The sequence below is a fragment of the Homalodisca vitripennis genome, chromosome 2 (genome assembly GCF_021130785.1).
Source record: "Homalodisca vitripennis isolate AUS2020 chromosome 2, UT_GWSS_2.1, whole genome shotgun sequence".
In the NCBI taxonomy this organism is placed as follows: Eukaryota; Metazoa; Arthropoda; class Insecta; order Hemiptera; family Cicadellidae; genus Homalodisca; species Homalodisca vitripennis.
This window is the reverse complement of record NC_060208.1, coordinates 98550880-98563168: the sequence shown is the minus strand read 5'-3', so window position 1 is coordinate 98563168 and position 12289 is coordinate 98550880. Positions and strand designations below refer to the sequence as shown.

Below are 12289 nucleotides of genomic sequence, written 5' to 3'. Positions count from 1 at the left end.
GTGTCGAGGATGTCATTTTAGCCGTGGCGGCGTGTGTCGTGTTGTCAAAGCAACGTAGGCCGAGACACTTAGCTCACAAACACGAGACAACGTAGCCTCACAAACTGGGTACATACAGCTTACATTCCAGAGCTACGTACAGTGGAAACGACCTGTTGGACGATTTAAATAGAGATGATGTTGACCCTAGAAGTGAACTGAGAACGGACGGAAGTTTTAAAAACTTTGTAAGAATTACCAGTGAGGATTTTGAATATGTAACTTTAATGATTGGTCACAAAATTTCGAAAATGGATATGAATTACCGAAAGGCTATTTCTGTAACGGAAAAACTAGCCGTAACCTTGCGCTTTTTAGCTACCGGAGATTCATACACAAGCTTGAGTTACCTGTTCAAGATATCAAAATCAACCATATCTTTGTTTGTACCTGAGGTGTGCGAGGCTTTGATAGAACTTCTGAAGGATAACAAAAAGGTATGACGTTATAAGTAGACTACACATAGCCTATATTTGTTATTTTTACAGCCATTTTTAAATAATATACAGTAATATAAAATATTGTTGTTAACACTCAGAACCTGTTTAAGAATCCCCCACTCACACCCCTAAAAGGTCCTTGGGTATTTTATGGCAAATATATTTTCATAATTTTAAGCAATACAATCTACTACTGGTATTTCTTTATTTGTACCAAAAGTGTGTGCTGCTCTGATAGCTTTGTTGGGAGACAACGTAAAGGTAATTAGGGATATTTAGTTTTCAAATAATAAATTCATATCTTAAGAACTAATCACTGAAAATATCTTTATTATCGTAAACATTTACTCAATACATTACAGGTTACATAATCACAAGTCAAATATTAGGGTCTATCAAACATTTAGAAATGAATGTAGGCCTACTTGGCTACACTTAAAGGTTAAATAAAAAAGTATAACATAGGTCAATAAACAAAAACTGAAAAAGGGCCAAAAGCAACAAACAAAATTACTGTAATGCTGTATAGGTTTTTTTTACGGAGTCATCACCATTGTCCAGATTGTTGACGACTGCAAGCGCGTCGGCTATTGGTGTAAACTGATGGTCCAGACCAGCGCTTGAAGGCCTAGAAGATCCATTTGATGGCGGGTTAGAATAAATGTCAAATTGAGACATTCCAATTTCGAATAAAACTTGATTTATTCTATGTTTTGCTAACATTTGGGATCGAATATCGGTGATTTGACGCAGCTGACAAGCAACATTTTCAGCGAATACATCGCAGTCATCTTTTTGTTTCATCTGTGATTGAAGTTGTTTCATAATTTAATATGCTTCGTGGGCCTCAGGGTTACTTTTACGTTTGCAGTATGTTAGCTTATGCAAAAGTGGAGGGGCTGATTTCACACGAAATTTTCTCACACGAGGAAATATTTCCACCACTTGTTTGGGGAATATCACTGGTTTCAAAAGGAGCTGGTTCGTGTACTTCTGTTCCATCCTGGAAAAAAGAGGGTATCTTAATAATATGATAATTAATTTATTTGTATATGCATTACAAATTATTGCGTAATGTCCAAATAGGACAAACACATGCATTAAAACTATACTATTAAGGCTATACTATTCTGGCTGTGCTAGATAATTAATTTCTTCCAACTGATTGCAGCTTCCCTCTACAAAAGATGAGTGGCTACATCACGCTGAAGAGTATAACCGACAATGGAACTTCCCTCACTGTATTGGCAGCATGGATGGGAAACATGTAATGCTACAAGCACCAATCAACACTGGCAGTGATTACTTCAATTATAAAGGATTCTTTAGCATTGTCTTGCCTGGAGTTGTAGATGCAAACTATTGTTTCACTTATGTTTCGGTTGGATGCCAAGGACGCTTTTCTGATGGTGGTGTATTTGCTCACAGCAAAATCAAGAAACTTTGGGATGAATCTGATTTGAACCTTCCAAACCCCAAAATGTTGCCAGGGAGGACCTATCCAGTACCTTACGTCCTGCTTGCAGACGATGCATTCCCTCTGCAAACATGTGACGTGTCTTTTCTCAACACAACCATTTACTGTTAAGAATGACACGTATCGCATACCCTAGATGAGCCCAATCAAGCGGGGATTCGATCCAGGGGTCTAAATTTTATTCTTTTGGATTATGTATGGCAGTTGGGTTCAGATATATTGCTATCACCTAAGGTGGTGGTAACGTTGAAGCATTTAGTAAATCATCATTACCCAACTGGCCTTGAAAAAATTAAGAATTTGAAATAAAATGATGTCGATAAATAAGATATTTACTATCATCAATTAAAGAAAACACAAAAGTGTAACTACCTAGATCTCTATCTAAATCAAAGCTACCTCAAATCGCAACACACTGTATGCTATGTAAAATAGTATGAGCAAAAGTAATATCAACACTAAGAACAATATATAATGTTTAGTCAGTATCGTATTTACAAATATTAAGTAAGAAAAGTGTAAGAGAAATAATAATAGACCCAGAGCAATAATCTATTTGTTAGGTCCGTATTGCACGAACATAGATTAAGTAAGATAGTAAGTAAAGTAAAGAACCACTAATCCTAAATTTAAAGGTTAGGTCCGTATCGCACGAACATAGATTAAGTAAGATAGTAAGTAAAGAGCCAATAATACCAATAACCAATTTAACGGTTAGGTCCGTATTGCACGAACATAGATTAAGTAAGATAGTAAGTAAAGTAAAGAACCACTAATCCTAAATTTAAAGGTTAGGTCCGTATCGCACGAACATAGATTAAGTAAGATAGTAAGTAAAGTAAAGAGCCAATAATACCAATAACCAATTTAAAGGTTAGGTCCGTATTGCACGAACATAGATTAAGTAAGATAGTAAGTAAAGTAAAGAACCACTAATCCTAAATTTAAAGGTTAAGTCCGTATCGCACGAACATAGATTAAGTAAGATAGTAAGTAAAGTAAAGAGCCAATAATACCAATAACCAATTTAAAGGTTAGGTCCGTATTGCACGAACATAGATTAAGTAAGATAAATAATAAGTAAAGGAAAATAATACCAAGAATAATACTTTATAAATAAATTTCGTGTGGCACAACATATAAAAAACGATACAGAATATTAATGAAAGGTTAATTAAGATAAGTATAGTAATTGAAGTAATATATTACCAATAGCAAGAAGTAATCGATACGTCCGTATCTCACGAACAAGTCGGCAGGAGTGAGGTTAAGATCTCGGTGCGCAGTACGTCTTATCGTCGTGATAGGATTGTGTAGACTGACCTCTCGGAGCTAGCAAAGGAGATCCGACAAGAGTTTGCAGAAAATTTTAAGAGTCCTCAAGGATCAGTCTCCTAGCAAGATAAGTTAAGGCAATGTGAAATCGTAGTGTAATCCTGATAACGTTAACATAAGCACAAGCTTACATTTAGTGTTGTTTTAATTGTAAAATGTTTATTGTAAAATTTTTCAGTAAAAATATACATAATTATTAAAAAAGCTTACCCGTGGGCCAACTGCTTCATGCTCCCCCGCTGTCTCTCGAGCTTGCCAGGGGATCGTTTTGTCCTTCAGGAACATCATTGATTGAAAAAACTTCCACTTGGTTTTCCCATCGTCGGCCCCCGATCCATACTTATTCCCCTTTTTGGCTTCTCTATTGAATTGAATAATGAGGTTCCTCATTTTATTTTGTACCTCTGCCTTGCTTAAATTCATTTCACGTGAAATGCCATTCCATGCGTATATTTTCATGTTTTTATTTTTGTATTCGGGAATAGTTTGGTTCCACAGGACTTGCTGTTCTCTGTACAAGCTAATTAATTTTAAAATGTTGTCTTATCCCCACTCCATCTCACTCAGTAAATTTTCCATTGTCACTCACCACTGATCACTCACAACACGCACGAGATAACTCACAACAAGCACGAGAGAACTCACAACAAGCACGAGGTAACTAGTAGCAGTCCAGACAGAAAATGGCACTTGAGTCGAGACAGGGTGGTGCGAGTGATCACGTGAATGAGAGTGGAGGTGGTAGCGTAGGGGATGGCGGGGAAATGTTTCTGTTTCATTTTTCAACGGCACATAGTGACCGAAACTAAAGTTTGCAACTCCTTTTGATCTTTACCGACTTCAGGTGGAAACAAATATTTCTGTTGCAAACAATGACAAACTGTTTGCAACAGCGAAATGTTTCGTCTAAAAATGCGCGTTTTTAGAGATGTTTGCAATTTCAGTTTGCAACTCGTGTTTTAAACTCCGGTGTAAACGCGGCTTGTACAAAACCTTCAAAATATTGTCTTCTTAGCTTGTGGTGTAAAGTTTTTTTTAATAATAAATACACTGTGTTCTACTGGCAGTGATAAAAGAGTACTAAGAAGACGGAAATATTTACTTTCATTTAAATTTGTGTATTACACTTTTGTCACATACGATCTTTTTCATAATCTCAGCATTGGCATCGAAGAAGACAGTGGGTAGTTTATTCTACAGGCCGTTGAGACAACGATCTAAGTAGTCGAAATACAGATATAATGACTGCAAAACTATTATATCCGCTCAAAAAGTTGCAATCACTGCACCAATAAGTTGCGTCACTACTCTTACCAAATCATAGTAGATTGTTTTATTTTTGCTTCATGTCTACTGCGATATACTGCAAGTAGACTGTGCAAAGAAAGAGATCGGTCTAAAGTGGATATTATAAATTTAATTTAAGATATTATAATACAAATACTGAATAATCGCGATATGATGCTCCATGTTGTGACGTTAATTCTGAAGGAAGATATGGTTCACAGCTTTAATCAAACTTATGATACTTACCGTGGTCCCTTGGATAATCTATCTAAGCACAATTCCATATTTGGTAGTTTGAAGACTACATAGGGTTATTACATCTTTTCTATCCATAATTCATCGCCGACTCATTAAAACTATTTAGTGTTTTTTTTAATCTCTTAACGCTGAACGTATGTAAAAAATTAGAAATTAATTTAAAACATTTAATATAATTTCACCACGCCACTACTTTGACAATATGTTTTCGCCCAGTACAGTCCTCGGCGTAGCCCTTCCTCCAGGCAATAACATTGGTACCCGCCTGTAACCGTTGCATCACGGTTTCAGTATTCAAATCAACTAAACGTAGTAAAAGCCTACTTCTGTCAAAAGACAACTGACTTGGGTTTAGTAACAGACTTTAAGTTAATAATAAACGTTAGATCTTTGTCTTTTACATCTAAATTACAGTACTGACCAAACACTACATACGTAACATTTGCCAAAACGTAGAGTTAAAAGTATATTTTATTAAAACTTTTAATTTTCTTTTCTGGATATTTGCTTACTATATGCCAAACAGCGATTATAGAAAAGGTTGATATTATAAGTACTTTTAACGACTATAAATGTAAAAAAATTTAAAATAATGCGGCAAATGTTAAAACATATGGTGTTACTGTTATAAAACTGTATTTACAAAGAACAGTTCATTACATTTAACAAGCTCATTCATTTAATAATATTTGTTTGGTGTAATGCAACTTTAGATACTAAGTTGTGTGGCCCGGAGGAGTTTTTGAAATGAGAACAGACCTATACGTTCATGGTTACATGGAGCTTAAGAATGTCCATTTAAAATTTCAGTACAATCGGGTGAATAGTTTACGCTTTAAAGAATAACAAAAAACTCACTCTGGATTTATAACACTCACCAGGGGCATTTATAAAATTAGTTAGGATGTAGGTTTCAGAAACCTACTTCCAAATGGTCTGCTTCCGACTCTTGTAATCTTCTTTCGGTCCTAGGTATTTACAGTGCCATAGTGTAGTTGCGTTATTGTTCTGATGAATCAAATATACATATATACTCTTATGAACGAGAAGCCTATAGTCAAAAATCTACTCCCGATATTAGCTGGTAATCCTCACGAAGTCTATGCAAAATAAATAAATAAATATATATAAATATATATATTATATATATATTAGTATATATATATATATATATATATATATATATATATATATATATATATATATGTTAGTGTTAGTGTTTAAGCCACTTTAAAATACCATATCACAATGTGAAGGAAGCTAACCAGTTTTGATTACCCTATGTGCAAAGATTCATAGCTTTGTTCATTAAGATGAATTTAAGATGAGTTTTATAACATTGTTTTAATAATATAAAAAAAGTTTTAACAAGGTATTTCTAATGTATTACATGTTTTTGATTCTTCATTAGCGCAATCTAGAATAACTTTGTCTCTGTTATTTGCATTCCACTACTGATGTTACTGTACTTAATATTTTACAATATTGAAACGTTAACATATGTTTCAAACTTTTTTTATAAACTTCGTCAGCTGAAACATCAAATAAGGTTAAAAGTGTCAACAGTTGAAAAATGTAAGTGAAAATTATTGTATTATGAAATTTAAATATTATAATTATTTTTCCAAATTCTAAAGTTTTGGAACTCGAAGAAAATGTTCCAGTTTTCTCAAATTCACAATTCTCAAAATCGAAGGGCTATAACAATGCCTTCTTTGTCAAAGCATTGATGCTTTCAGTTGGCCTACTTAGAGTTTGGCTGTTTGTCCTAATGATAAATATCGTACGACTAAAAAGTTACTGCGGTCAAATGTATAAGTTCCGGCCGTTTAAATTCACTCTCGGTTTTGATATACTTATGGATCCACGTTGAGTTTATGTTATTGCACTGACCAAGAAAATAAATACACATTTTAGATATAAATAACTTAGAATAAAGACTATTTTATTCAAAAATCATCATTGTGTTCTCTTTCCGGGGAAGGGTATTCCATCCTTTTGATACTCCTTAGCTACAGTAAAAATGCCATACAAAATAATAAGGGAGCCAACCAGTTTCTAGTAACTTCGATCATTAAGGTGGGTTTTATAACAGAGTATAATAGTTACTTCCAATGTATTATTACTGGTGCAATCATTCGTCACTGATGCAATTTAAGGTAAAACTTTAATTGTAACTCCGTCTTAGCAATGTGCATTACACTACTCATTAAAAAGCACTGTGTTTCTAATATTTTCTAGAATTTAAAATAATGTAAACGAATGTTTCATGCCTCTAATGAAATTTAACTGAAAGTATCAACAGCTGTTAGGTGTCAGTTCACTTTGGACTTGAATTATTTTCCTGATCTATTAAATATTCTGGAAAGCTTTTCTTCCTCGGACTTCTTCGAATATTAAAAACAGATTCAGCCGAATTGGCGAGCCGTTCCTGATATTAGCAACAAATTTAGCGACTAATTTTTATATAGTAGATAAGTTTGGCGAGATAAAAAATATTTAACTTAGCCTATTTAGAAATCTCTTTCTCTCTTTACAATGGCCACTTAAATTGAATTTTGAGTCTGTATGTTCGGTTAGTGTTGTACCTGAGTAGGAGTAGATTCTCTATGTTGCTATTTTTTTGTTACACGTAACTTTGGAAAATGTCAAAAGAACCCTGTTCCGTAACCTACTACAAAAATGTTTATTTTTTAAGGTTTTACGGCTTCCATTTGTAATAATGAGATCAAAAACCTTTTTGAACAAAAAATTTATTTTTACTAAACTTAGTAGAACTTAATAAAAATATAACATTTTTACCCAGGTGTCTCTACAGGAAAACAGTGCACACGCCTTAAGATCCACATCACACAAGAGATTAGTAGGAGGCCAGATTTAACCGGACTTCCCAAATTCAGCTTGCACAGGACGCCAAATACTATCGGGCCATCCAGAACTTGGTTGTACAGGACGCCAAATGTCTCCGATGCCTCCGGGATTTGGTTCTACGGGAGACCAAAATACGCCGGTCCCTCCAGGGCTTGGATGTACAGGACGCCAAATGTCTCCGATGCCTCCGGGATTTGGTTCTACGGGGGACCAAAATCCGCCGGTCCCTCCAGGGCCTGGATGTACAGGACGCCAAATGTCTCCGATGCCTCCGGGATTTGGTTCTACGGGAGACCAAAATCCGCCGGTCCCTCCAGGGCCTGGATGTACAGGACGCCAAATGTCTCCGATGCCTCCGGGATTTGGTTCTACGGGGGACCAAAATCCGCCGGTCCCTCCAGGGCCTGGATGTACAGGACGCCAAATGTCTCCGATGCCTCCGGGATTTGGTTCTACGGGAGACCAAAATCCGCCGGTCCCTCCAGGGCCTGGATGTACAGGTCGCCAAATGTCTCCGATGCCTCCGGGATTTGGTTCTACGGGGGACCAAAATCCGCCGGTCCCTCCAGGGCCTGGATGTACAGGACGCCAAATGTCTCCGATGCCTCCGAGATTTGGTTCTACGGGAGACCAAAATCCGCCGGTCCCTCCAGGGCCTGGATGTACAGGACGCCAAATGTCTCCCATGCCTCCGGGATTTGGTTCTACGGGGGACCAAAATCCGCCGGTCCCTCCAGGGCTTGGATGTACAGGACGCCAAATGGCTCCGGTGCCTCCTGGATTTGGTTCTACAGGAGACCAAAATCCACCGGTCCCTCCAGGGCTTGGATATATAGGACGCCAAATGCCACCGGTGCTTCCAGGATTTTGTTCTATAGGACACCCAAGTTCACCGGTTCCTACAGGGGTTGGTAGTACAGGACGCCAAATGCCACTGGTCCCTCCAAGGCTTGGTTCTCCAGGAGACCGAAATCCAAAAGTCCCTCCAGGACTTGATCCGTATCGTATAAGTCTTGCTGTAGATCTGCGTATCCATGGTGGCGGTGATTCAGCGAAGAGAAATGGAAAACACCACATCTTGTCACGATACGAGTTCTCAGTACAACATAACAGATGCAACTGAATACGCTAACATAATGTATTGCAGTATTAAATTACGTTATCTGTGATTGTTACAGTTGACTGAGAATGATAATTGTTCTGTCATTTTATATCACTCATTTTACTGCCATTTGTTACGCTTATTATCACTTAACATAGGTTAGAAAATACCGTATTACAAATATTCACATTCATCCTTTTTTAAGTAAATATTTTGCTCTTCTATATATATATATATAAACTAATATTTACTATTAGAAAATTTACTATTATTACTTTCACTCGAGATCTACCAGGCCACGTGCTGGTTTTAGAAAGTGTAAAAATATTATCCAAGTACTCAGAAATATTTTAATCCTATTTATTAATGTCAGCACCCAAATTTTCGTTTTTTATCTTGTAAATGTTCTTTACATTCAGAAGTTATCAGTCACTGGAGCTTTAAACCTCTGAAAGTTTCTGGTCTCTGAATGTTTTCAGAAAAGATCTATAAGTAGCACTGGGAGCATTCATGTCTTGAAACATTTTCGATTTCAAATTCTTTTATTCTTGAAAGCTGTCGGTCTATTACAGTTTCTAGCCTATGAACACTCATATCCCTTGATGTTTTATGTTAGAAAATGTTTCGACTCCAGAGATTTTCCACAGTTTAGTAAATTTTAGACTCTGGACACTTTATTTTGTAGAAGTTTCCAGTATATTAGTTTCTTGTCTTTGGGAGCTTCCGATATTTGACAGCTTGCGGCATATTGAAGATTTTGTCTTTGAGAGGTTACCGGTAGCCTCTCAGAGCTCCCAGACTGTACGAGGTTCCAATTCAGATGATACAGACATGTGGAACCTCCCCAAAAGAGTTCCTGTCCTCTGCCAGCTCCAAGTTTCGCTTTCGATCTATAAGAGCTTCCTGTCCCTACAAGTTTCCATCTTTTTAGAAGTACCTACTTTGATAAGTCTTCCGACGTGTACAAAGATCTCACGTATGGAATCTTCCAAATTCTTGAAGAGATTAGCAATAATAAGTTAAAACTTACAATTATAGTAATTAAAGCTAAAGCTTCTAAGATTCTTTGCATTCCTGACTGATGTTTGAAGTCATTTATAAGAAATTAACTCCAACTGTGAAGAACATTGTATAGGTACTTCTGTAGGCTTCCCATACCTTTAATAAAACTTATATATTACATTTATGAATTATTATATTGTTGCTATCTTTGTCATTTGCAGTAAAAGTTTCATTTCATCGATATTAAGTATTAAAACCTAACTAATCGCAGTTCAATCATATGAGTACAATTTTTTTTTATTTTCGTATCTTTTACAACGCTATCTGCATGAAAATAATAAATAAAATTTCTAAATGTAATTAATTATCCGCTATTCTGTCAAAATACAGTAATAAGTGGGATGAGCAATAAGATGCGCCAATGTATAAAGCACGGCGCCCACTGCGACCCGGCCCGGCTCACTCCGGCCTACCTCCGCCCACCTGGTCGCAGTGGGCGCCGTGCTTAACAGTGGGGGTGTATCGCCTCTTCATATATTACTTACAATAAGGGATGCTATAAGAAATTCAATTTTACGGCATTGGACAAGTGAGTAAGGCACATAAACTACATTATAATCTCACTCTGACTAACCAACGAGCATAATCCGGAGTTAGTCACATGTGCCTTTTCATCGCCCTGTTCCGAGCAGGCGAAAAAGACAGGAGGCCCCGAAGCGCGCCCCTCCCAAACTCGGAGCAAATCAAAGCAAAAAAACAAAAACCCAATCACATGCCACTAGTGGAAGAAGAGACAAAAGAGAGACAAAAGAATTCGAGTAGAATGATATAATTAAATGAGGTGCAAACATTTTCATGCAAAAATACAATTACTAGCAGTGCAACCACGTGTGCAGACCGCGTAACTTACAAACTAAATCACCAAAAGATAAAATTCCAATATAGACAATAACATAATAAATAAAAATAATAACATAATTAGATAAAATAATATAAATATAATATAGAAATTTGATAAGAAATAACAAATTTCAGGTATTGCGGTTAGTAAATATAAAATTTTTTTAAACAGTGTAAATTTTTTATGAACTGAGGGGAGGTGAAAAGTGATTGTACAATTTCTAGGCCCACTAAATTTTAAAAAGTAATTGGGTTTCAAGTTTTGTAGCCGAAAAATTAAAAAAAAAAAATATTTAAAGCAAAATATGTCGAAGGAGGCGGAGGCTTAGTTGCTCACCACGAATCCGAATTAAAAGAAATCGAAAATCCTTACCCTTTCAGTTCATGTAACTAAACAAAAAAAACACAGCTAATATACTCAGCACTAGCCCTCCTGCCAGATCTAACATCTGGGCAGCGCGTCCATACAAGATCCAATCCTCTCAAGTGTGTAATAAGAAGAAGAAAAAAAACAAACATTTTAGATCCAAACATTGTTCAAGATGAATACAGGCGCTCAGGCGCTCCGTTATGATGCCGGTTACAATACCAGTCTGGCAAGGGCGCGGGCATTCCAATATAATTGGAAATTTCTGGTTATGTTGCCATTGGCAGTCTATGGGCCGCCCCAATTCCGTTAAAGATTGTGGCACTCACGGGGACCCTGCCGAAATTTTTTATTAGAATTAGCCAGGGCCATGATGGAAAAGTTGTCAACGGGACCGAGCAGGTGAACAGACAAGCAACTGACAGTAGCTTCTCCCGAACGTTGACTGACCGCTCCGAAAATTATAAAAAAATAAAATATTAGCAAATTTTTCGAAGTGGCCGCGGTGCCGGTGAACATGCCTCCACGAATCCTAAACTTAGTCAAGGTGGACAAACCAGCTGGACCTCAACCAAAATTCAGTTCATGTCCAACCAGATTGCAGAAAAAATCAATACTCTTGACTGGAGTGACATCCCCACCGGACTAGAACCCCACACGAAGTAGTGTGCCACCGAGGTGGGAAAACTAATATGACAAAAATAAATATGCGCTCCAAAAAACAGTAGCCCCACGCTCAAACCTCCCCACTAAAAAGTGGTGCAACCCCAAACAAAACCTCCTCCCCTTCTCCCCACCTCTCCCCCCCACTGAAAAAGAACCATTTTTTGACAAGCCTCTGTTCACAGTATACGGGAAAGTCGAGAAACCCGGTTGGAACAGGAAAACGAAGTCCCGCTGAGCAGGAGCGCAGACAAAACACGGTCCTCCATTTTAGAATTTCGGTATGGTGCCATTGGCAGACTCGCCTCGCACACCATTCCTTGAGAAAGAAGAAAACAGAAAGAGAGTAAAACAGACCCTACCGACAAGTAGTAAAACCCAGGGGAACTGGTGACGAGTCATTCCCCGCTGAACACCCCCAAACGCAGGGCCGCTTCATCCAGTAATCTCCATCGAGCCATGACCAGTAGCCGGTGTCCACCACGGAATGCCGGTGACATAACGAGCCTTACTGTCGTAAACTGGGGTCAAGTTCAACCAGCCATAGA

The 12289-nt window shown here is 37.3% G+C and overlaps 1 protein-coding gene across 1 annotated transcript; it reads left to right on the top strand.

The window, feature by feature from the left end:
* The first annotated feature begins 7795 nt into the window (after positions 1-7795).
* On the top strand, positions 7796-8830 carry LOC124355742 (basic proline-rich protein-like). Its single transcript, XM_046806900.1, has one exon. The coding sequence runs from the start codon at positions 7796-7798 to the stop codon at positions 8828-8830; it is 1035 nt and encodes a 344-aa protein (XP_046662856.1).
* Positions 8831-12289: the final 3459 nt, after the last annotated feature.

Excerpts from the sequence above, each read along its gene's own strand:
- LOC124355742 (XM_046806900.1), top strand. The coding sequence starts at position 7,796 with ATGTCTCCGATGCCTCCGGGATTTGGTTCTACGGGAGACCAAAATACG.